Genomic DNA, 25463 nt, shown 5'->3' with positions numbered 1-25463 from the left:
GTTCAAGAACTAAAGTTACTGTAACCTAGGAATTGCTTTCCCCGGTGGCGTCAGCTGAAGTTCACCAAGGGGATGGAAAGAGACACGGAACTGGCTAGTTTTTTTGTTAGACCTGTAACGTTAACTCTAGCTATGCAGCCAGGGTTGCCAGATGTCTGTTTTTTGACTGGAATGTCCGGTTTGTGGTCCCTACTGGACAACGTGGCCCAATGTCTGGTCGGAGTAATGGATGGGAGAAATTTACCGGTAGTTTCTAATGAATTTGCATGTTAATGACTTGGTCGCGTACTCTGGAGTGAGTGGGCAGAGACTTCTTTTTGATTGAAAATACAGGCTAAAAAACCCTGTATAGTATGGCTTTAAGTCTGGAATATGAAATCTCCATAAACAATAACATTAATAAATAATAAAACATCTGAAATAATGCTTCTGAACCAGTATGAGGGCAAAGAGTACATTTTATTAAAAATGTCCATATAACATTTATTAAAATCTATTAAAATTACTATTTTGATCCGCTTCTATTTAAAGGCCAGAAGAGGGACCTAGAAATAAATACAGTAGAGTGAAGCTGCAGGGTGGTCTGTCTCTCGCTCTCTCTCTTGCGCACACACACACTCATCTCTCTCCCTTTTGTGCTTCTCTCTGTCTTCGATTCACACTCCCCCCTCCCCCCTGTGCCAACTCATTGTGTCAAACCCTGCCCAGAGAGAAGTCCAGTCTGTGTGTCTGTGTCTCTGTGTGCATGTGTGTTTGTGTTTCTTTTAATCCCGGGCGAAAGTCAGGAGATACTTTAGAGAATGGGGGACATGTTGGAGGGGTCTGCAGCTCCCGTGGTACATTTCATTAAAAACACAGCTTTGCATCTACACTCTCGCTTTCTTCCACTCCTCTCTCATTCATGCCATGTCTATCGCCTGGAGAACCTGTTCTTGAAAGCTTTGATAGTTTTGGCCATCATGGGGGCGATCTCTGTAAGACACATGCAGAGAAGAAAGCACACAGACAAGACAGACAGACAAACAGAAAGAGAGGAACAGGTTGCTGCTTTTCTGTTCCAGGAACAGAAAAAAATTCTTACAATTGAAAACTGTGCAGAACTTATCAAGGCTCTAGCATCAATGTCTGGATGGTAATTTCAGTTCAGCACATCTTTCATTTATTTACCATATCTCATAGCACAACTTGGATATGCAGGTTTAAGGAAATAAAATCTTGACATTTCTTTAAATAGATAATTATTTGCTTACATTATTCTATAAGCTTCTGTATTTTACTGTAATCTATTCAAAGAGTCATGTGCATTACCACACCCCAAAAATCGGAATCAAATATGACCTTCAGCATATTAATGAACAGAACACCCCCCCCCATCCCCAGCCAGCACTCACTTTTGACCTGTGGTTTATCTCTTGAACTGTGGCCCCCTCCGCTGCTCTGGCCCCCTCCAGAGGAGCGGGGTGCTTCAGGGGGGCTCCCCCTTGATGATGAGGCAGCTTCAGAGGGCTGGCTGTGGTAGGACATGGCTGGTCTGATTCTGAAGAGACAGCATGGGAACAAGTCATTACACAAAGCATATCATTTGGTCTTGGGACTCTGGGAAATAAGTGTTGGAAAATTATTGGGTGTGTTCTTTTAGGAACACGGTTACTCTACCGTTACTGTTTTCCAAGAGTAACATTCAAACCAGCAATGCAAGTAATGTCTAATTTCCAAATATATACCTGAAAGTGAGAGAGACACAGAGATGTGGATTGAGCTGTGTGAATGAGGGGACCCGTACCTGACTGGGGCAGTAATAGCAGCAGCAGCAGAGGCTAATCCAGAGCTCGATGCACCACTTGTGGTTCCAAACTTCTCCTGCCGCCGCCGTACGTCACGCGGGGGCTTTGCCACAGAGTTCACAAACGCCATCTTCACTTGCCGACCTGTCCCACACACACACACACACACACACACACACTTCATAGTTTAACAAACCCACTCTGGCACATTATCATTCAATGACTGCCCCTGTTCACATTTAGCAGTCACTGATTTCCCTCACCATGTATCACAGTAACATGCAGCTTGGAGCCGATACAGAAAAACACTAGTAACTATGCATAAGAGAGACTGAAAAAGGAATGGGGTGGCGTGCCTATTTGACACACAGTGAATATGTCACTGTCCCAATGAACTGTGCAGAATTCTGAATCACAGTCACACTGAGCTAACCCTACTCTGCTGTGCTGAGCAACATTTAACTATTACACTCTGTCACCGTCATATTGAGCTGTGTCCACACAGAGAGCTGTCATACTGTAACACAGAGCTGTAATCGATCTCAGCATGCCCATAAGGGTGAGCTGGTGGCATGCGACTGAGCAGTGATCGAGTAGCGCTTGACCAAGTGGCAAACAAAGGCAGTGAGGTGCCATGCGGTGCGTTTGGGCGTTGAGCGCGCTCTGACTCTAGGCAGGAAGCAAGGATGCAGGCGGGGGCGCGGGCACCTCTGGGGCGGTTGGCGTGGGCGGAGCTGATGTTCTGGGTGAGCATGCGCAGGCGCTCCTCCCTCTCGTCGTGGAGACGCAGGTACATTTCCCGCCATGACTCGTATTCCTGTGGAGACTCCCGCTTGAAATCCCTCTGGCAGTGACGCATCCACAGCTCATCGGACTCTTCCATGAAGCACTAGACACACAGGGCAGAGTCAGGAGTCTGGGGCATTCAAACACGGACACACACACAAGCCACGCACAGGGGTGTGACACTGAGCTGACAGCAAGACATCATCTGACACCTGTCTGTGTGTGTGTGTGTGTGTATGCTGTGCGTTTGTGTGTGTGTGCGTGCGCGCATGTGTGTGTGTGTGTGTGTGTGTGTGTGTGCGCATGTGTGTGTGCGCGTGTCTGAAATGGTATATGGGAGCACATGTCCGTCGCTGGAGATGTTTGTCAGAGATGTACCTATCCAGCATGATAATCACTTAAAGCTTTGGTTGATTCATTAAAGGAATACCATTTTCATTTCAATTTCCAAAATAAAACCACGATTAATACACAGATACGAAATTGTGCTGTGACCTTTTCCCCCCGGTTCTTAAAGTCAATGATTAGGGCCACAAGTTCATCTCAATCATGTGACCTGCTGGGATTTAAACCTGTATTTAAATGTTTATCCTCCAGGGGTCCTCATAGGCACTCCAATGGTACAGTCAGGTGACTAATCATACAAATGAGTTTCTAATAGAGACAATTATAAAATCAATTACTTGATCTAATACTGGGGGAGTCAGGAAGGGAAGTGAACATGGATGGAAGTGTAAATGCTATGTAAAGCATGTCTTTGAGCCAGTGGTCCTCACTCCTGGTTCTGGAGAGCCGCAAGGTCTGCTGGCTTTCGTTGTTACTCAGAACTTGAGTAGCACAGCAATTGATCAGTTAAAGCAGTTATTTACACAGCTAACTAAGGTCACCTGGTTTCTTCATTGCTGACCTTAAGAAAAAACTAAAACCAGCAGACTCAGAGGCTTTCCAGGACCACGATTGAGTATAACTGCAGTAAAAAGAAAAATTCATCCATACTAAGGTTTTTGTTTTAGCCCAGCAGCAAGACGTCTAATTCTACTTAAGGTCTTGATTGAAGACCATGATTAATTAATAAGTGGAATCAGTAATGTATTTTTTAAAGCTTTTTAGTTAAATGTTATCTTACTTATCTTAAAAGTAAAACTTATCTTACTTTTAATTTGGGCATTTCCCACTGACAATTACTGAAGTGAAGCAAATGAGATAATTGGTTGAGAAGTGGCTTGACAAAGAGGCTACTGCGACCTCTACCTGATGAAGGACTGAAGTACAATGCGAGAAAGCAAGGGGAGACAAACCGGTGGCCATATCTATGATGACATAAAATAGGATCTGCATGTTCTTCCTCTCACTGAAAAAGTAAAGCCATGCTGAATTACAAGTTATATTCAGAATATGCGCTGAGGAGCAATGCATGAGGAGGAAGGCTTCAGTCAGCATTATTGATTAGTTTGGTACTGCTTGCATCAACAGTGACGGCATCAACAAATTGATAAAATGAGAACCCTTTAAGTGAGAAGGGCACTCTCTTTGAAAATAAGAGACCTGATTATCATAGTGATACAACAGGTTGGTCCCCAAATCATCTGTGCCTTGCAAATTTGCATTTTTTTTCAGTTGGCGACATTACAGACACTGCCTTTTGGTCTGGCCAAATTCATGACAGAGGTTAAGCCCTGTGAATTTTAGCCTAACTTTACACATCATTACCATTTATAAAAACTTAGAAACACAATCATTCAGTATACTCCAAATTAATTTATAAACGTATTAATAATAATTAAACATACAGGAAAATCATTGAGTACAGAAAAAACTTCATAAAGCTTTTTAAATGGTATCTGTGTGTGCGTGCATGTGTGTGCGTGTATGTGCGTTCACGTGTGTGAGTGTGTGTGTGTATGCGTGTGTGTGTGTGTGTGTGTGTGTGAGTGTGAGTGTGTGTGCATGTGTGTATGAGAGTGTGTGTGCGTGCGTGTGTGTGTTTGTGGTACCTGGTTACACTGCTCAATCCGGTACAGTTGCTCAGGTGTGCACCTCTCCAAAACTGGCTCCAGAATTTCATATGGAACGCCTCCAACCTCATCGATGGCTAGACACACAAATGATGACATGCATAAACACTCACATGTCCATTTAGAGTATTTTAAAGTATTCAATTAATCACAACCATTAATATTATCATTATCATTACCATTAGTAATTAAAGGATTTGTTTGTGTTTGTGTGTGTGTAGATGAGAGATAGAGACAAAATACAAAATGCAGTCTGACTCACAGTCAATATTGTTCTGCAGAACCCTGATACACTGTTCATAGAGACTCATCATCTTGGGCAAGCAGACTGCCTTAGAGCCTGAGTACACCACCATTTTAGAGTTGAAGCGCCTCCCAGTGAAGCCAGTATCTTCCTCGTCACATGACACAGGAACTACAGGAGAAACAGAGCGGGGGTTAAGATGAAGTCACGCTCACAGAAAAAAATCAAAGATGCACGTACATAATATACAGGACACAAACTACAGAACAAGACAGAGGGAATCAAGGCAAAGTGAAGAGAGAGATCATTGTGACTCAGAGAAAGAGTGTTTAATAAAAAAGTTCATAAGGAATGAGAAAATACAGATGGACAAGAACTTGATTGCGGAACGTGTGATGAATGTGCACAGAGTGTGTCAGCAAGAAATACAGTGAAACAGATGGACAGATAGGAAGTGATGAACCGGGACAGTACCTTTACGCCTCTGTGGGGACAGAGGGGTTATATCGATGGAGGGCAGGGGTCTGTAGTTAGGCTGGATCGCTGGCAGCGGGATATCAGGAAGTGTGGGCACTACATCTACTACCTGGGAACGACAGAAAAATGGCGTATTGACAACAAATTGCTATTGCACTCTGACAGTGGCACCTGATGTCAGTACTGAAATAAAAGGCTATCAATGAAACAGAAATCATCCCTCAATAACTAAGACCATTTTTCTGTGGTACAGGTTTCAAGAGCAAGAGGCAATTGCTCCGGATTCCCCCATTTTGAAAGCAACAGCAGAGATGAAAAAGCATTTAATAACAAAGATACAGCTTTGTTTCTACAATTGAGAATGAACTCCAATGTGTGAACCACCCAAGCAGCCAAAACTGGGCTTTGTTTTTGAAGCTCACTTCCTGGTCTTGTTGAGAGACGTTGCTCACTAGTGCCAATACAAGTCAATAATTTTTTCCCCACAAGAAAATGTAATCGCAATAGGTGTTTTTTCTTTGTCGAATGTCTCCCCATGTGCCGATTCAAGTTAGTGTGTTATTTTGACAATATTTCAATATTTTGTGGACGAATCAGGGACGGTTTGCTTCATTGCCAAGTCACTGTATCCCCCACTTAGTGGACGACCTGGACTCAGCCGGACGTCATGCCCATATAAGGGTCCCCCATTTTCCCTACTGCACAGTCTCTGGTTCCAAGTTGTACAACATGGCAGTGCCCGGAAATCGCACTTTCACAGTTTCACAACGCCCATGGAAGGTCAGTGACTTTCTGAAGTTTTTTCCATTTTTTCTAGTCAATGGAGCCACCCCACCTCCCCATATTCACACATTTCTCTCAAAATCAGTTTCTGATTTTATGCAGAGTCATTACTTTAATGTTTAACCTTAAATATCCCTTAAATATGGATTTATGGAACTCTTATGCCCTGATATTGGTATATACTTAATCTGTTTAATTTTAATTTTACCTCAAATGTACCACTTGCCATAGGTATATTACATATAATACGCATCACTCTACTATTCCTCAATGGTGATGCAACCGTTACCACATCTATGCATCTTCCTACATAGATACCTGTGTAAACTAAACATTAAGTGAAAACATACACTTCCGTAGACTTCCATAGCCACTGAATGATCACCTTATCACAAGCACAGCCACTTTATGTTTGCCACATAGTCCATATAACAGTATTTTTATACCCCGAGATACACTCTGAGGAAAGCTCATTTCCAGAACACATTATCATTTACCTCTGAGGCATTTCCTCTGACCTTTTGGTCAAAATAATGATGTGATACAAAAATTCAGAGACTGACATAATCCACCCCTCCACTTTTTGGGATGGATTTGTTTTCATAACAGAGAAATGACAACGAAGAGAGTCATGCCAAAAAAGGAAAGTAAACACCTCACTGAGGGCTAGGTGGCCACTGGACAGGCATCCCCTCCAGACCTTGCCCTACCTTCCTGCGTTTCTCCGAAACCTGGGGAGTGGAGTCGTGGGGAGGCCGTTTACTTCGGGTCCCGTTAGCCTTGCTGGGGGTGGAAGGGGCTGGGGGGTTGACCGCAGGGGCCGGGGGGGCGGGCTGTGAGGCCTGAGACGGGCGAGAGGGCTTCTTCTTCTTCTTGCTGGGGGTGGGGGCATCGTACGTCAGGAAGGACTCAAAGGACATGGTGGGCGTTTCAAAGGCCTCGTCCTCCTCATCCTCCCCTCCTCGAGCTGCGTCAGGAGATTTCCTACGCTCCCGAGACCTGCCTGGGGAACCAACAGGAAAGGCACATACATTGTAACACGCTCCACATATTAAGCACACACATCATACAGTACGAAGCACTACACTGAAACACAAAAGGAAGGCATGCGTGTTACAATTCCAAAGCATGGACAATATGTCATACAGAAATGCGCTATAAGGAATACGCATACGTGAAATAAAACTTGTCACACATTACTCGCATCATGTGCCACAACCCACAGGCAACACAAATCCTGGACACACACATCACACACGGCATTATGCGGCTTTTGAAAATCAGCGCCAAGTGCACAGTCAGTGAAGGCGACTCGGCTGCACAGCAGCAGAATCAGACGAGCCGAAGAGACGCGCCACATGAGCTCTAAAATAAAAAACCATGTAAAACCGCAGACGCTACCATACACGGCTAGGTGCAGCTACCATACACGGCTAGGTGCAGCTACCATACACGGCTAGGTGCAGCTACCATACACGGCTAGGTGCAGCTACCATACACGGCTAGGTGCAGCTACCATACACGGCTAGGTGCAGTAATGCTGTAAAACCGCAGACACTACCATACACGGCTAGGTGCAGTAATGCTGTAAAACCGCAGATGCTACCATACACGGCTATGTGCAGTAATGCTGTAAAAAAGCAGACGCTACCATACACGGCTAGGTGCAGTAATGCTGTAAAACCGCAGACACTACCATACACGGCTAGGTGCAGTAATGCTGTAAAACCGCAGATGCTACCATACACGGCTATGTGCAGTAATGCTGTAAAAAAGCAGACGCTACCATACACGGCTAGGTGCAGTAATGCTGTAAAACCGCAGATGCTAGCATAGACAGCTAGGTGCAGTAATGCTGTAAAACAGCAGATGCTACCATACACAGCTATGTGCAGTAATGCACAACATTTTCATGGGAAAACGTGGACAGTTTAGTTGAGTGTGCAAATATTTACTAACAGAAAGAAATTCTAAACCAACCAAATTCCCCCAAGTTCGTTTCTCATTTGGATAGAGCAGCTCAAATGCAAAGCATTCCATTTCAGAGTTTATTATTTTTTTTTGCTTCTTGATTCATTTAAATATCTTACCTGGTACAGAGCTCTCAATTTGCTTTCAAAGATTACACAGAGAGTGAGGAGGGACCCATGAAAGGATTAAAGACCCCCTCCACTCAAGAACAGGTTTTTTAATGGTTAACTTGGAAGCATGACTTTCCCACAACACACAGATTTTTGTGCAGAACTTGTCGCCAGTGTGCCTTTATCAGGCTCTTCCACTGTAGACAGAGCACTTGTCCGTACTTCCATGAGATTGGAGTTGGGAACATGCACATATGAGCTAAATTTGTGATGTCACAAATATGTCAAACCTATCATGGTCCACAATGCAAAGATCTTCAAATTAGAGAAAGCTGAACAGTTAGTGAGATTGTCGTAACAGCTGGCGTGTTGAACACGGCAGACCGCGCACTTTTAGGATGCAGGTAGGAACTTCGTTCCACTCGTTGCCAAAGGAGCCCATTCTAAAACTAAAATAGGAGGAATTTGTTCATAAAAATCACACGAATGTACCTGATAGCGCAGAGGGAATATGTTTGTAGCGGACATTTTACAGAAGACTGCTAATCGCAATAGGTGTTTTTTCTTTGTCGAATGTCTCCCCATGTGCCGATTCAAGTTATTGTGTTATTTTGACAATATTTCAATATTTTGTGGATGAATCAGGGACGGTTTGCTTCATTGCCAAGTCACTGTATCCCCCACTTAGTGGACGACCTGGACTCGGCCGGACGTCATGCCCATATAAGGGTCCCCCACCTGCATCCTAAAAGTGCGCGGTCTGCTGTGTTCAACACGCCAGCTGTTACGACAATCTCACTAACTGTTCAGCTTTCTCTAATTTGAAGATCTTTGCATTGTGGACCATGATAGGTTTGACATATTTGTGACATCACAAATTTAGCTCATATGTGCATGTTCCCAACTCCAATCTCATGGAAGTACGGACAAGTGCTCTGTCTACAGTGGAAGAACCTGATAAAGGCACACTGGCGACAAGTTCTGCACAAAAATCTGTCTGTTGTGGGAAATCCTCAGATCCTCATGCACAAGTCAATGGGTTTCGCGAGGAAATTGATTTTTGAACCCAGATGCAGTGCCTACTATATATCCCAGGTTGTGTTGCCAATTTGCATATTCATAGATTCTGGCATTCTCAACGAGGGTAAAGGTGTAGAGATGGTACTAGGCCATTTTATGTTGTTTAGTTCATTCTGTAGTTTTATTTTTTGGTGGAAAAGCCATATTATGCAAATTATTATTATTATTAGGTTTTAAAATACATCTGGAGGGGTTCAAATATCCAGATTATTTTTTCAGTTTAATTTAACTTAATCAGCACTCACTTTATTGTGTGATGCCATGCTAACAGATGTAGGTATATTACCGGAATGTGAAAAGAAAAAGGTATGCAACTAAAGGAACTTGTCATTCATATTATTGAGAATTCCTGAGGCATCACTGCAAAGCAGTTTTTTAATTGGAAATTTGGGTTGATACCACCTCGTGAAAGCACTATTTGGTGAAGATCAGGGAGAAATTCAAATGTTTAATATTCACAAGCAGCTCTGATGAGTCTCGCCAGAGAAATTATTTGGCTTGCAGGGCATGACAAACCACACAAATTAAGATTTCAGCATTGCATGTCCTTTCCCAAAGTTTTACAGAGAGTTGCGTAAAAACTGCAGAGGAATTCAAAGAGCTGAAGCAAGCTAAATCAAGTTCTGTGTACTGGTATTGCCAGGACACCTCCAAATGTTGAAAAAGAGATAAAGGATTTTTTCCAAGTACAAACCACTTTTATCTCGAAGGGTACTTTAAAACAGTGGTTCTCAACCTCGGTCCTGGGGGCCCACTGGGTATGCTGGTTTTCGTTCCGACCACAATTGCAATCCCGGAATTGTAACAAGCTATTATTTTTCCTTAATTAGGTGCTTCTCATGTCAGAGGGATTATTTGCCCACCTTGTGTCAGCAATAGCTATGCATGCCATAAAGTATAAAAGTCCCATATTCACAATGTGCTATATTGTAGACGATTACGTAAAGAGGATTAAAAAAAAACTATTTAACTAATCAAAATGAAGACTGAGGCAAATTTTTATTTTTTTTATTTAACCTTTATTTACCCAGGGTAGGTTCACTGAGCACGTACGCTCTTTTACAGGAACGCCCTGCTTCACACTCATACACATTCACACCTGGGAGCTGCCCAGTAAAACCACAATCCTCTATTGTTGGCCACTGAGCAAATCAACAGGTTCCTAATTGGGGAAAGTGTGGACACCCGGCCACTAAATCTAATCATTTGATAAATAACAAAGAATTCAAAAACAAAGAAAATGATAACAAGTCAAACCTGTATTGTGCTAATTAGTTTAAGGTAAATATTATGCACTTAAAGCACTTAAACACGTGTTCAGCAACCTAATTAGGAGCCTATTAATTCCCCTCGTTAATTTGATCTGTTAAAAATGTTACCTCTTTTTAAGTGATTGTTTGCAATCACTGAAAAAGCAACACAATAACACAATGGGATTTTATTCTTCATTCCATGCATAGCAATTTCTGACAAAATGTCACTTAAGAGGGTAAATAATTCTTTTTAACACGAAAAACACCTAATTAAGAAAAATGAACATCTGAGATTGCAATTGTGGTTGGAACGAAAATTATTATACACAGTGGGCCCCCAGGACCGAGGTTGGGAACCACTGCTTTAAAAGATCAAAATTGAAAAGCCAACAGTAAGCCAGGACATGTGTCTCATGTGTCAGGGGTGTATGCCTCACAGGGTCTCAAACGAAGGGGACGTGTGCAGACTCACCCTCAGGCCCCCTCCTCTTGTCCGTTTTGACCTCCCTGCCCTCGTGCGGGGCAGTGTGACGGCTGTGTTTGGAGGACTTATGTGTGGCGCCGTCCTGCTGTTCCCTCTCGGTCCTGCGCTTCTTCCCTTCGCTGCCGCTGCTGGTCCCCTGGGCGCTGTCGCCGTGACGACGATGTCGCTCCAGCTCCCTGTCGCTGTGGGAACCCTGCTCCCGCCCCAGGTCCTTGTGCAGTTTTGGGAGACGGTTCTTTTTGCGGGGGGGGCTGGGCGGTGGCTCTTCTTCTCTGGGGGGGCTGTCGTATTCCTCCACCTGATACGCCTCTTGTTCCATGTGGCCGTGAGGGGGGCTGTAGTTATGATGGGGAGGCGATGGGGAGTAGCTATGACGGTACTCTCTCTCCTCCTCCTCCTCTTCATCTTCGTCTTCCTCTTGTATGTGCGGACGTTCCTCAGGGGAGGGGTCTCTGGCCTGCTTACGTCCCATTTCGGGCCCCCGCGCACGACTACTCCCCTCCTTTCCACTGCTGGGCCTGAGAGACACAGAAACAAAATTATTTCTTATTCCAGAGACCGTTCCTAAAAAGCTCAGCTCCCCCTCCACCCACCTGTCCACAGACTGCGGGACCAGCTTCTTCCACCTGGCTACCAGAGTCTTTGCAGCCTCTCCAACAATATCATGCTTCCGGAGAGAATTCACAGACTTCCCAATCCCAGTCTCCTGCAGGTGAAGGAGAGACAGGAATTGAACTTTGGGACTTAACAAGCAGTCCACTCATCTACATAACATCACACCACAAAGGAGAAAGCACAAGTGTGTCATAACAGTGCATATTACCTCCAAATCAGACATTGAAAGATACTGTTACGTTAGATACGTTAGAAAATCTAAAACGTCTGGGCTGATACACAGTTCCCACTTAACACCTAGAGTAAAAATGTTCATCTAATGCAATTCTGATTTCAATCATGCGCTGATCCCTTTGTTTTAATATTTTTACTTGTCTACCAATGTTTAACGCCCTACATGGATCAGATTGCACCCTTGACTTTCTATCTAAATACAGGACTTCAGCCACGCAGACTGCTCATTCACAGGTACAGATCATTTTAAAGGAGGCTAGCACTAATCTCTGTATGCAAACTGATAAATAGTGCCCATACTGACTGTCCACCAACAGCCCAAGCAGATGGTACAAGACATCGCATAATTTACACAGTGCTGGCACTGAACTGATTCCTATGAACAAGCAGCTTAGTCAACAGAAAAACAGGGCCGTCCAGAGCACAGCCTGCTGGGCATGCAGTCCTTTCTTACCACCAGGATGTCCACTGTCATGGGCAGCTCCCCCAGCCTTTTGAGAGCCTTCAGCAACTGGGAAGAGAATTACCACAGTCCCTTAAGCAGTTGGATCCATAACGCAGTGTGACACACATAAGCGCAGACAGCTCTGCAGTAAATACACGCACGATGTAAACCTACCCAGAGCAACACCCTCGCACAATAGAATTCTGCCTTCAGCATGCACAGATATCAAAATTAGGACAACAAAGACAAAGTGAATCAACCAGCATCTGAGATTGTAATGTCACAGTCAAAAAGGAGAACATGGTGGTACAGGGTTTGTCTGTGCACTAACACATACATTTCGGACTGGACTTAGATCAGAGGAGGTCTGTCCTTATGCTTGAAAACTAAAATTGTGCACTGTCATGATATTTGGGGGGGAGGGTCATCCCCATTCCCAGGGGGATGTTGTGTACTCAAGACAGTCAGGTGGCAGAGACCTCATCTAGACACAGTGGAAGCTATTATCCCTTTGTTCAGCAGCAAACACTTCGTACGACTTGAGTAAAGGTTCCAAGTCCAATTTTCTATAAGGTCCACCACTAAAGAGGATGCCACACACAAATACCACAATGCAACCGACATCATACAAAGTCTGCCAGGCGTTGGTAGACACTAGCGGCGCTGGCCTGTCGTTTGCCTGACTGTCGGTGGAGTTGACAATATTGCTGCGGCTGTCATTCGTGTCAGCGCCGCTAGAGTTTCTTTATGATCACCATAAATCGTTACAATAATCTACGATTTAGACCGCCCGTGCAGTGGCTGATATGTGTATAACCTCAAACTGCCTACTATAACGACGGAGACGAAATGATTCGACTATAGCCCTCTCCAAATGGTCGAATGAAACTGCGTTGCGAAATTAATATAATCCGTGACGTGATCTTAAAAAAAAAAAAACTAACGATATCAGATGGCTTGCTTGTTAAATGCCACACTGCACAATGCGTCCTTTCTGCGGATCACCGCTCAACCTCAAATTAGCTCCCCTTCCCGGCCCACCGATCTTTACCTTGCGAGGCTCTGGATTCTCCGAGATCCTTCCCTGGAGCCTCTCTACCGTTCCTAGCAGGTCCTCCGCCATGTTTACAACTGATATCGTGGCCCGGAAGCTTCTTCACTAAAGCAGGAGCTGGCCTGCACTTATTGCAGGAAAGGCTTCAACCGACCTACGGTAAGTATGGAGCACTCCCGGAACTACGTCATACAACAGCTGACCGGTATGCGCAGTGGTATCCTGAAGAGGGGGTTCTCATTGTGGTTAGACAATATAGCATAGTTCAAATAAATAAAAACAGCTATTGAAAGGAAAGATTAGACCTATATTATAGTTTATAGTTTATTACATCAAGAGTGTGACAATGAGATAGTGAGTGTACTTAATATTACAGTTCTATTATAATACACTTCTATGATAGGCGATTATTACAATTATTTACGTCTCTGAAATCCAGACAACAATATACAATACTAAAAAAAATGGAACAAGATGAAAACATAAAGTTACCAAACTTGCTACATTCTTGGAAGTTATCACCATTATCATGTAACGTATCACATTTAAGTTCATATTGGTATTCTAATGTATTACAAACAGAATTATATAATTAATGATAAGAATAAGATTTATTGAATAATTTTAATATTTACATTTTTTCATTTTCTTCTAAAACTTTTGGTGCACAGTTTTACTCTTTGAGAATGTACAGCATGAGGACAAGTCATCCCTGTTGAGAGTTTTTGGTCCTTTCCGGTAGCAGACAGGAAAGTCACTGACAGTGCCCTACAGCCCTCCCACCCGTAACCCTCCCACCCATCTTCTCTTCCCCAGGGCAAAAATAGCTCCCGTTGGTCTCTTTCTGCATGCATACCTTCCTTCCCCCAAAGCAGGCTTTACCCTGGCTAAATCAAGCACTTCCCTTATCAGCGTACTCCACACGTACTGTACTCTCTCTCACGCATACATACGCACACACCAGTGTACTGGGACACAGTGATTGGTACACAAATATGCAAATGCATATAGAAAAGTATAACACAATAGAAATAACAATACACAATAATGAGGAGACAGTTACACAAAAACTCATATTCATACATACTTTCACACCCCCTCCCCAAACACGTCAGATGCAGACACATACGCACACACATGTACACACACAACACACACACACACACCCGCGCGCTTCTTCTCTGAAGGCAAAGAGAAAAGGCAGAGAAGGGTAGGGAGTACATTAATATCTACATTTAATATTTTTTAATATTCTGCGTTCCTCTGATGATGCTAATGAATGAAAATGTGTGTGTGTGTGTGTGCGTGTGTGTATGGGTGTGTATGTAGGGGGGTGGGGGGTGGGGTGGCAACTGAATATAGTCATTTAAGGGGGAGTGGGTGGAGTGTCCGTATTTGGAGATGTAGGTGGAGGGCTGGATAGGTCACATTTCATTGCCTGGTAGGACCTCACTCAAACACTGGCACCCAAAGCTCACTGACAGACAGGCAGACAGACAGACAGACAGACAGACAGACAGACAGAGGACAGAGGACAGAGGAAAGAAGAGCGAAACAGCAAGAGAAAAGCAGAGAGCCAGAAGAGAAGTGAAATAGAAAGAGAGCAACAAAAATTAGGAGGAAGAAGAAAGAAAGAGAGAGAGCAAGAGGTAAAGCATGCTGGTATTGTGTGGTCTTCGGACTTTGAAAATGCTGCGTTGTGTGCTCACATGTCAAAAGTCATTTTCACTGAGTGAAGTCTTGAAGACAGGGCACAGCTTGAGAAGCGTTAAAGGGACTTCTTCTGTAAGAGAGAAGTAAACGAGGCTAAAGTGTTACCTTTGAGTAGATAGTAAACAAACACAATAGAGGCAGCAAACAGGCTCACTGCAGCCATACAAATACAAATTAAGCCTGAGATGTGCATGTGTGGTCACCACACTTCTTATTTATGTGGAGGTAAAACAGTTGGGCCTGTGGGCAATAAACTGCCACCATAAAGTACACACATTTGAGTATTTCAGTAGAATCCACAGTGATGTATACAAGTTACACTAAGATATTGAAATATATGTTTGCTACCATTGTGTTTGTTAGCATATATTTGTATATAGCGTTTGTTCCACATGGGATTAATTTTGCTATGAGAGCACAATATCAAGAGATGTTCAGCTTTTCTGTTTGGCAGATCTAGTACTTTGCAATCAATTAATGACAAGTCTGTGTACACAACCAAACCTACTATAGACGAAACCAATCCAGTGTAATGTACACACACACACAGCTAATCTCATGAAGTGTTTGAATTTACTGTTGACCTCTCACCTTTCCTCGCATAAACATCACCCAAAATGAAACCTGTATTAGTCTCTCCAGCAAGCGCTTGTGAGCAGCTATCGCACAGTGATCGCACAGGGGAAAATCACTTCAGTTTGTTCGCCACTTTGTGTGTGCACGGTGCTCGTCAGGTCCTAAAAATAAAGTGTGCGGATGGGCAGTGAGAATTCTGTGTGTGAGGGAGCAGGGACATGCGCAGGCATTGTGCTCTGCACCGCCCCACACACAGGACTGCATGGGGGAAAACGAGGCTCAAGGTCCAGATCTGCCCTGACAAACACAACAGCTGCACTCAGCCCCCCACCCACCCATCTCCGTCCTTCTCTCTTCATCTCCTTTTACCTCCTCATATACTTTCACCTGTCTCTCTTCAGTGCCTCTCTTCTGAACCTCCCCTCTTCTTTCTCCCATTCCTGTCCTCTCATCAGTTTCCATCCCTCCTCTTCTTTCTTCTTTTCACACCTCCAACAACATGCATTCTCTCCACAACTTACCCCACCCCCTCTACTTCTCTTAATCTCTCTACATCATTTCATTCGTCTGTTTCATGTGTTCCCTTGACATTTTCCTACATTTCCCCTTCTTTCCCACACAGTGTCTCTCCCCCCATTACCAACTCTCATCCCTCTATCTTTACTTCCTCTCCTTCTCTATCTCACTCCCTCTCTCTTGGCCGGGCTGGAGTTTAAAATAGCCTCGCCGGAGCACCTTCATCTGTTTGGCCCATACAGAAAGAGGGGACAGCAGCTGTTGCTGCTGTCATGTGAGAGCTGATATCCAGAGAAAGAAGCATTCAGGGCAGAGGCAATAGGACATCACCCCCCAATCCCACCCTACAGAACCTCTGTCCAGCCCAACAGGTGGCACAATGGCTTTGCTAGTGGAACAAAACAAGCGTGGTACAGGAAAGGTGACCCGGCTACATTCATATGCACAGTCATCCAAGGATCAACATGATGTTTTTCTTTTCAGTGTAGGTCAGCTGAGATCAGTCTTGTTTATTAGCCTTACACGTGGTACCACGCCCACCAGGGATTACTGCCATGAGGGGTGAGAGGCTGGGGTAGCGGTGGGATTCAGGTTCACTGGGCTCTGAGGATAGTGCTTCTAGGCTGGGAGGTCTAAAAGCAAACAAATACCCATATTTAAAAAACCATGGGGGTCTCAACATCAGTTACACTATGCTAGGGGCCAAGCATATCTTTTGTATTTATTCCTTTGCATTTATTCAAAAAGCTAAAGTGACTATGATTTGGGGTCAGACGTTTAATTTCTTGCAGAACTTGACTGAAGGTGCAGATAATAGACTTAGTGGCTCTGTGAAGTCCCCCTCCTATCAAACCTGAAACCTTCAGGCCTTCACAGGGAAAATTATGCAGTTATGTGTGAGATTCTAACACCATGGATATCACATCGCTCACTAAAAAAAGTATCAGATCAGTCCAGCCTGTGAGAGTGTCGCTGTGTGGCTGAATTCTGGGTGAGCCCTGTGACTGTCCTTTAACTGAGACTCACCAGGCGAGCGCCAAAAAAAACAAAAAAAAAATCAAACGCAGGGTCATTTTTCAAACATCTGTTCTTCTCTTTCAACAAACTGAGAAAGGGTCAGCAGTAGGAGAGCTCCCACCCCCACCTCACTGCCCAAACACCGGGAGGTGGCAGCAGGCTGGTAACATACTTGGCCGGTGCACCTGCAAAGACCCGTAAACAACAAGCTACGCGGCACTGGCGGAATGTTGGCATGTGCCCAGAGGGGGGTCCAGGTTTTGGAAAAGATGCGGCTTGCACATGGCATATGAAAACACAGACGGAAAAGAGCACCTGTGCTGATGTCTGCAGAGCAGCTCTGGAAAGTCCCGTCACACTGAGATCAAAATGGAGACCCAGGAATGAGGACGACCAGTTCAGCATATTCACTCACACACACACACATGCACGCTCATACACACACACACGCACACACACACATGCACACTCATACATACACACACGCACACACACACATGCAAGCGCACACATACACACACTCACACACACACACATGCACGCTCATACATACACACACGCACACACAAGCAAGCACGCACACACACAAGCAAGCGCACAAACATACACACATACACACACACACACACACAAGCAAGCAAGCACACACACACAAACACACACGCACACTCATACACACACACACACACACACACATATGCGTGAAAGCCATTTTCCCCTCCTATCCCTAAACATAGATTAGGCCCTTCTGTCCATAAACAACTCATTGTATTTTGCTAGGGGCAAGGAACAGGAAGTGAGAATTGTTGTCATGGCAAAGTATTACAGTTTGTTCCCATAGAAATCAGCCTCGAACAAAAAACTACGGAGAGCAAGGGTGGAGGAGGCTGCTGTTGACATTGACATGTTTGCTTATCAGCTATATCTTGGTTCACTTGGTAGACAGATTATTTCATGTCAGTCCGGTTATGACAGACAGCGAGGGATAGAGAGTGCTGAGAGGAAAAGAGAGAAGAAGAGAGGAGGGCCGGAAGGGAGGGGAACGGGGTGGTTTTAGGGAGAGACGACGGTCATGTAATCTAAGCAGCAAGGGTTCTGCCATGCTCAGTGTGCCTCCGCCTATTTATAGAACATGACTGTGTGTATGCGTATGTGTGTGCATGTGTGTGTCTGTGTGCGATATATTTCATGTATGTCAGCATGCTGTAAACTATATACCACACCACCTGGCCCCCAAAAAATAACTCAAGCTTGACAGTCATTCTTCTCTCACTTAACACAAATATGTGTGTGTTTATTGTGTATTATATCTAACATTAGTTAAAATTCTCTTTACTGTTAACCAAACAAATGAATCCAAGCCATGGTGAGTGTGTGTGTGCACAAGCCCCTTAGTGTGTGTGAATGAGAAACACAGAGTGTGAGTGCAGGAAACATACAGGAGTATGAAAACGAGAGAAAGAGGGAGACTGAGAATTTGCGCTCTGTACTGTTAGTGCTGCCTTTGCGTCAGTGTGGAAAGGGTCACCCACCCACTGCCTACTGCCCACTGCCTTCTAACTGGTGCCTATCCAGGGTTTTAACCCTTTAAGGTGTAGGATCACACACATTTAATTAGAATGTTTTTAACTGAACACTCTAATGCTGGTGTAACAATCACTACTGGTAAATGAGAGCAATGGAGTTCTAGAACACTGACTTTTTGAATTTTGAAGAAAAAATTCTAAAAAACCGGCTTTTCAAAAGGTTAAAAGCCAAATTTCCTCTTGACTCTGAGGTGGAGACTGCAGACTAGCATGCACATACTCTGCTTCTCCCCCTTGTTTTTGAGCACCTCATGTACAGCTGAAGCAGACAGCCTGCCCCTGCTCGTACCCCATGAGGTGTCACTCATGTGCTTTGAGGCGGGGCCTAACGTACTGGCTGAGACTCTGCCTCCCGGTGCGATGATATGCCCGATCATGTCCCACTAAGAGACACTCAGTTGTAGCTGGCATCGGACTGGCCACTATTCAAGTCAGTACCATGAGGTATATCACCACATTAATGATGCCCCCTCCAGGACACCCCATTCCAGATAGGAGTGATGAGAAAGGGGAAACAGAGGAGGAGGGATGCAGAAAGTGTACGGTTTAAATTTGATACATTGAGTTTCTTTTTTTCTTTTCTGTACCATGCCTGTATCTCCACAGGTGCTGTGTGCAGCTGTGCCAAAACTTCACTGACCTCCCTCCCCCAAACCTACCGCCCCCGCCCCTCCTTCACACGAGCGTGTCCATCTGTCCGTCTCTCAGTCCCAGTCTCAGTTAGGTGCAGAACGTAGGTAGTCAGTCTGTCACATCTGTCTGTCAATAATTCTGCCAATTGATCTTTGCATATAACTTGATTAAAGAGGCACTGTCTGTGAGCCTGTCTGTCATTGAAAACAAAGTCTAACCCAGTTTGCCTGTCAGTAAGTTAGCGAGTGATTTGAGAAGTTTAGTTGGTTAGTCATTGAGCCTTTTTTACGACAGTGATCTCCAAGACGGTCAGTGCCTACTGTGTTAGGGCAAGACTGCCAGCGTTACTATAGCAACATGGCCCCGAAGAAGAAGGCAGCCCGCCAGAAGAAAGTGGAGCTGGAGACCACAGTGGTGGAGGGCGGGGTGGTGGTCGTGGAAGGTGTCAAGAAAATTGGGGAGGTGCTAAACATCGAGCAGCTGAACCGGATGAACGGCCTTCCACTGTCGCTGCCCATCCCGGCGCCGGGGGTGAAGGGGCTGGGCCTGGGCAGCGAGCTGACCCGCCCGCTCCACGGCTCCGCCCTGCTGGAGGAGCTGAGCCGCATGCGTCAGGAGCGCTTCCTCACTGACCTGGAGCTGGCCAGCAAGACCAAGGCCTTCGACGTGCACAAGCTGGTCATCTCTTCCGTCAGCCACTACTTCCGCGAGCTGCTGGCCAAGGACCCAGGGGTGAAACGCGTGGAGCTGCCCACCCTCTCGCCCCTCGGTTGGTACCCGCCGCTCCGCCCCTGCCTTCATCCAAAATATCCTATCTCCAAATTTTATTTAAGCTTCTTCACCCCAAACCACCAGCCTGCCACATGAATATCATAGTACTATTACTTGAGGTTTCTTAGTTTGTAACATCGTCTTTGGTGAAAGAGTGAGTCTGCAGAGTCTCATCTTACTAACAAACATCCAAATTCTGTTACCCATAAATCACCAATTCCAACAGGTGTGTCACATACACCAGAACAAAATGCAATCACAAGGCAGAACATTTTGGAGACTTAAGCAGCTGTATAGATAATAATCTGTGATTGGATACTAACCTTATCAATGCCACCCACAGGCCTGGCCAATGTGATCACCTTTGCATACTTGGGGCGGGTCCACATGTCCCTCTACACCATCGGCTGCACCGTGTCAGCGGCCAGCATGCTGCAGATCCCACAGCTGCTCCAGATGTGCACGGACTTCATGCTGGCCGAGCTGAACGTGCAGACGTGCGTGTACGTGTGGAACATGGCTGCCGTGCACGGCCTGGACGAGGTGCGGGAGGCCGCCCGCCGGTTCGTCCTGGAGAACTTCGCCCAGTTCGCCGACACGCCCCAGTTCACCCAGCTCACCCTGGAGCAGGTCACCGACTTCCTGGAGGACGATGGCCTCATCCTCCCCTCCGAGCTCACTGCCTTCCAGGTCAGACGCCACCCCCAAAATCGCCCATCCAAACCTTGTGACACCCCACCAAACAACCTGACACACACAGGATTACCAGACACACAAGAAATCCTTTAAAAGGCATCTAGGAAATGCCTATGAGAAAATGAAGCACAGGAAATGCATTGGCTTAGTCATGCCAAGCATTAAAACCTATGCACTGAGACACCTCACAATGTGTAACTGGTATGTCCAACTGACCACTTTCCCTAATTCACTCATTCTCAAAGTTGACTTGATGTTACCCAGATAGCATAAGACTCCAGCTCCAGTTACATGAGAATGTAAAATAATGAGTATGTGGTAAACTAGTTTTTCAGTGAGCAGGACATAATATATGTTCTTTTCAACACAAACACTACTACGGACTAAATGTTTCACATCCGTTGGTTTTTCCTGTCACCCAGATGGTCATGAAGTGGCTGGATTTCGACCCCCAACGCCAGGAGCACGCCGCGGAGCTGCTGTCCCACGTGCGCTTCGAGACCATCCCGGCTAGCGAGCTGGTCAGCGAGGTGCAGCCCGTGGCCCGAATGATGCAGGACCCTCAGTGTCACCGCCTGCTGGTCAAAGCCATGAACTACCACCTGCTGCCGCACCAGCAGAACGCCCTGCAGTCCCGCCGCACCAGCATCCGGGGGGGGCAGAAGGTGCTGCTGTCCGTCGGGGGCCGGCCCTCCCTCACTGAGCGCGCCCTGAGCCGGGAGGTACGTGCAAGGAGGAGGGGCAGGGAGTGAGGCGGTGAAACGGCCGCAGCAGAAAGGCAGTGACAGTAGAGAGCAGAGTTTGAGGAGTAGTTTTTTGGAGTGTTTTTTTTCAATGGCCACTATTCCAAATGTTAGGAAGCGATGAAGCATGACCTCAGAAAGCAATACACAGACACACTACTAACAAACAGATCACTCCATCAGTGAGTGACATATTCCACCCGGCGGAGGCAGCTTGTGATGCAGGGCTCTGATTTGTTTGAGGTGTGCGTGAGGCGAGTGATCTTTCATAAGTGGTTTACTGCAAAATGACGCTCCAGCCTTTCCTGGCATCTGCGAGATGACTAGCTACGTGAACAAAAAAAAGCTTAAGTTAATAAACAGAGAAGTAGCACCATGTCTTTGTCTTTAATCCTTCTAGTTTAGTGAGTTTAACAGGTGCTTTGGCTGAATTAATACCCAGTCTCCTCTGTCTATACGCAAAGTAAAGGCAACTGGAGCCCTGGCTTGACCTTGGTAATCAGAGATTCTGGAAATAATTGAACTGAAAGAGTCTGAGGTATTTCATCAATTTTTGAACATCGATGATGCAATTCAATGTCACAGCAATTGTGTGCGAAACAAGAAACATATACACCCAAGAGCAAAAGCAGCTCCACACTGACCCCTCAGCCTTCCGCCCATCTCCCCCTGCAGGTGCTGTGGAGGGATCCGCGCGAAGGCGTGGCCACCTGGCGCCACCTCACCCAGCTCCCAGCCAAGAGCTTCAACCAGAGTGTGGCAGTGATGGATGGGTTCCTGTACGTGGCCGGGGGGGAGGATCAGAACGACGCGCGCAACCAGGCCAAGCATGCAGTCAACACCCTCAGCAGGTACTGGCACGCACGTGCAGCACAGACATGCCGATTTACACGCGCAGATGTCGGATTCACTCGGCACACTTACCGATGCAGCCCCCTCAAAGCTGAATGCTTATGCACTTTTCTAATGTGACCTAGACAAGATTTCACGGGCAGAGTGCCAAGTTCTGCCCTTTCCACCACCACCAACCGGATTGTTCCATGGGAAAGGCCATTTTCATGAACTGACCAAAAGTAAAAAATATGCAATCAATAAGAGTAATTAAATGAACAAACTTAAAAATTAAGTAGTCAAAATAGAAAACTTTCTTTGGCCCACAATTATACATTAGTGCAGCCATACAGGCCCAAGTGCATTATTAGTCATTCTGTGAAATTGTATATGTAGCTTTTCCGCCCATTCGTTTTGTCCCGCCCTCCTAGATATGATCCACGCTTCAACACCTGGATACACCTCAGCAGCATGCGTCAGCGCCGCACGCACTTCAGCCTGGTGCCCAGTGGGGGGCGCCTGTATGCCATCGGGGGGCGGAACGTGGAGGGCCTGCTGGCCACCACGGAGAGCTACGTGCCCTCCTCCAACAGCTGGCAGCCGCGCGCTCCCATGGAGCTTCCGCGCTGTTGCCATGCCAGCGCCGTGCTGCCCTCCGGAGACATCCTGGTGACCGGGGGCTACATCAACTGCGCCTACTCCCGCTCGGTGGTGAGCTACAGCCCCGAGACGGACAGCTGGAGCGAGCGGGCCGGGCTGGCCACGCCCAGAGGCTGGCACTGCGCGGCAGCCCTGGGCGGGAGGGTGTTCGTGGCGGGGGGCAGTCAGCTGGGCCCGGGGGGCGAGCGCGTGGACGTTCTGTCGCTGGAGGTGTTCTCCCCGGAGAGCGGCGAGTGGAGCCAGGCCGCGGCCCTGCCCATGGGGGTGAGCACGGCCGGCCTGTCGCCCCTCGGGGACCAGCTCTACCTCCTGGGAGGGTGGAACGAGGCGGAGAAGCGCTACAAGGCAGCCGTCCAGCGCTACGACCCCGGCACCAACAGCTGGTCCGGCGGCGAGGAGCTGCCTGAGCCCACGGTGGGAGTGTCCTGCTGCACCCTGACCCTGCCCCCACGCCACACCTCTCGCAGGCAGCGCCACGCCCCCGGCCCAGGCTCCACCCACGAAGAGCACCCAACACGGGACGGCAGTATTCCACCACAACCTACCAGTGGCTGAGAGAGAAAAAGAGAACAGGAGAGAGAAAAAGGGAGAGGGGAAGAAAGAAAGAATGAGAAAGAAAGGAGGGGAAAGAGATTTTGGATGGAAAACAGAAAGGAGGAAGGAGGGAGGGTTGAATGAAAGGAACAGGCGACTGTGTCATAGTGGTAGTGAATGTTACACTGTATCATAATTAATGAATGTAAGTCTGAGGTAGTTTTAGAGTGAATGATGGAGAAAATGCGTGCGTGTGAGTTTCTATTTATCCTGTTCTTTGGCAAACAAAACAATACACGGCCATGACAGTTGCATCTGGTCTTCACACAGATTCATCAGTTTTCACTATTTCACAATTATTTATTGAAGTAATTTCTTGTACTGTGATTAACCTATTTAACTCAAGGAAAGTTTGAGATAGTAGCTTAGTTTAAAAGCGGTGGAAAAAGAAAAAAATATGTTTTAATATGTGCAATGAAGCGTTGGTTTAGTACAAGAGGGTGAGGGAGGGATGGAGGGATATGAGATGATGTGCGAGGAGAGTGGAAACGACACTGTCCACAGACAATACAGACAGACACAGGTTAGAAACAGATGTGGACACTTTTAATCCCCAAAGTATTCTGACCCTCATTCTAATTCTAGTCCCCCACCCCAACAGGAGAGATACTACACACAAACTCCACAACAACCAAAACCAAAATGATAGCAAAATTAGAGATTAATCAGACATGTGCAGAGATTACATTCACTAAGACTGTTTAGAACAGTTAGTTACGGTATGCAGATTTTCAAACTCCTGTGAGTAATTACAAAAATAGTAAACAAGGACTAATCAAGCCCCTTATCTTCTGTGCAGATGGTCTCACCTGAATAGATGGCAGTCTCACAAATTTCATAGCCAAGTGGGCTGACCCTTGTCCTGAGGGGTTGAGTGCTCTAAAGAAGGGGCTCGCTTGCTCACTCACCTGTGTCTACAGTCATCTCCTTCCCTTTAACTAATCAAGTGAATAGCCAGTGTAACTCCAGCAGGAGGCAGAGCGAATGCAGAGGCAGGGTAGTTTACCTGAAGTGCTGTCCCGGGCACTTTAACGGGATTGCCATTTGGTCTAGGGGGTGGCACGGTGGTGCAGCAAGTAGCGCTGCCGCCTCACAGTAAGAGGGTGCCGAGTTCAAATCCCATCTGAGGGTCTTTGTGTGTGGAGTTTGCATGTTCTCCCCGTGTCCACGTGGGTTTCCTCCGGGTACTCCGGTTTCCTCCCACAGTCCAAAAACATGCATGTTAGGTTAATTGGAGACTCAAAATTGTCCCCAGGGTATGAATGCAAGTGAACAGAGAGTGGATCCTGCATTATTCTATCTGGGATTATGCAATCTTATCTGGCTTCCTATAATCTGAATTACCCATTGTGAAATTTGCGCAGTGATATCCTGCATCACAGCTGTGGACAGGGAGATGGCCTGCGCGTGTGATGTCCTGCATCACAGCTGTGGACAGGGAGATGGCCTGCGCGTGTGATATCCTGCATCACAGCTGTGGACAGGGAGATGGCCTGCGCGTGTGATATCCTGCATCACAGCTGTGGACAGGGAGATGGCCTGCGCGTGTGATGTCCTGCATCACAGCTGTGGACAGGGAGATGGCCTGCGTGTGCTTACGCCAGTGCACATGTTCCTGGGGTTTCACCGAATAAAGACACCCTGATCAAACAAAGGGCGAGTCCATTCATTCACCCCTGCAAACACGTAAATATATGCAGATACACACAACTGGTATCGCACAACTCCCTTGTGCATGCCCTTCTTCCACACCCATGCAAATCACCAAAAAGCCAGAGTGAAGCTAGCTTAA

At 46.2% G+C, this 25463-nt stretch overlaps 2 protein-coding genes across 2 annotated transcripts; one reads left to right on the top strand and one right to left on the bottom strand.

Moving 5' to 3' along the window:
- Positions 1 to 440: 440 nt before the first annotated feature.
- eloa (elongin A) lies at positions 441 to 13482 on the bottom strand. Its single transcript, XM_035428876.1, has 12 exons — positions 13333 to 13482; positions 12291 to 12347; positions 11581 to 11693; positions 10976 to 11505; positions 6800 to 7092; positions 5304 to 5415; positions 4848 to 5000; positions 4565 to 4662; positions 2493 to 2673; positions 1784 to 1928; positions 1392 to 1537; positions 441 to 972 (listed from the first exon to the last, which is right to left on the bottom strand). Exons 1-12 carry the CDS (start codon positions 13402 to 13404, stop codon positions 911 to 913), a joined length of 1962 nt encoding a protein of 653 aa, XP_035284767.1. The 5' UTR covers positions 13405 to 13482; the 3' UTR covers positions 441 to 910.
- Positions 13483 to 14933: 1451 nt separating this feature from the next.
- Positions 14934 to 24308, top strand: klhl43 (kelch-like family member 43). The gene is made up of 7 exons (XM_035431274.1): positions 14934 to 14984; positions 19350 to 19476; positions 19671 to 20145; positions 20491 to 20837; positions 21266 to 21565; positions 22262 to 22437; positions 22849 to 24308. The coding sequence occupies exons 3-7, from the start codon at positions 19734 to 19736 to the stop codon at positions 23630 to 23632; spliced, it is 2019 nt and encodes a 672-aa protein (XP_035287165.1). The 5' UTR covers positions 14934 to 14984; positions 19350 to 19476; positions 19671 to 19733; the 3' UTR covers positions 23633 to 24308.
- Positions 24309 to 25463: the final 1155 nt, after the last annotated feature.

This window comes from Anguilla anguilla, chromosome 8, assembly GCF_013347855.1.
Source record: "Anguilla anguilla isolate fAngAng1 chromosome 8, fAngAng1.pri, whole genome shotgun sequence".
NCBI classification, from domain to species: Eukaryota; Metazoa; Chordata; class Actinopteri; order Anguilliformes; family Anguillidae; genus Anguilla; species Anguilla anguilla.
This window is presented reverse-complemented; position numbering and strand designations above follow the sequence as displayed.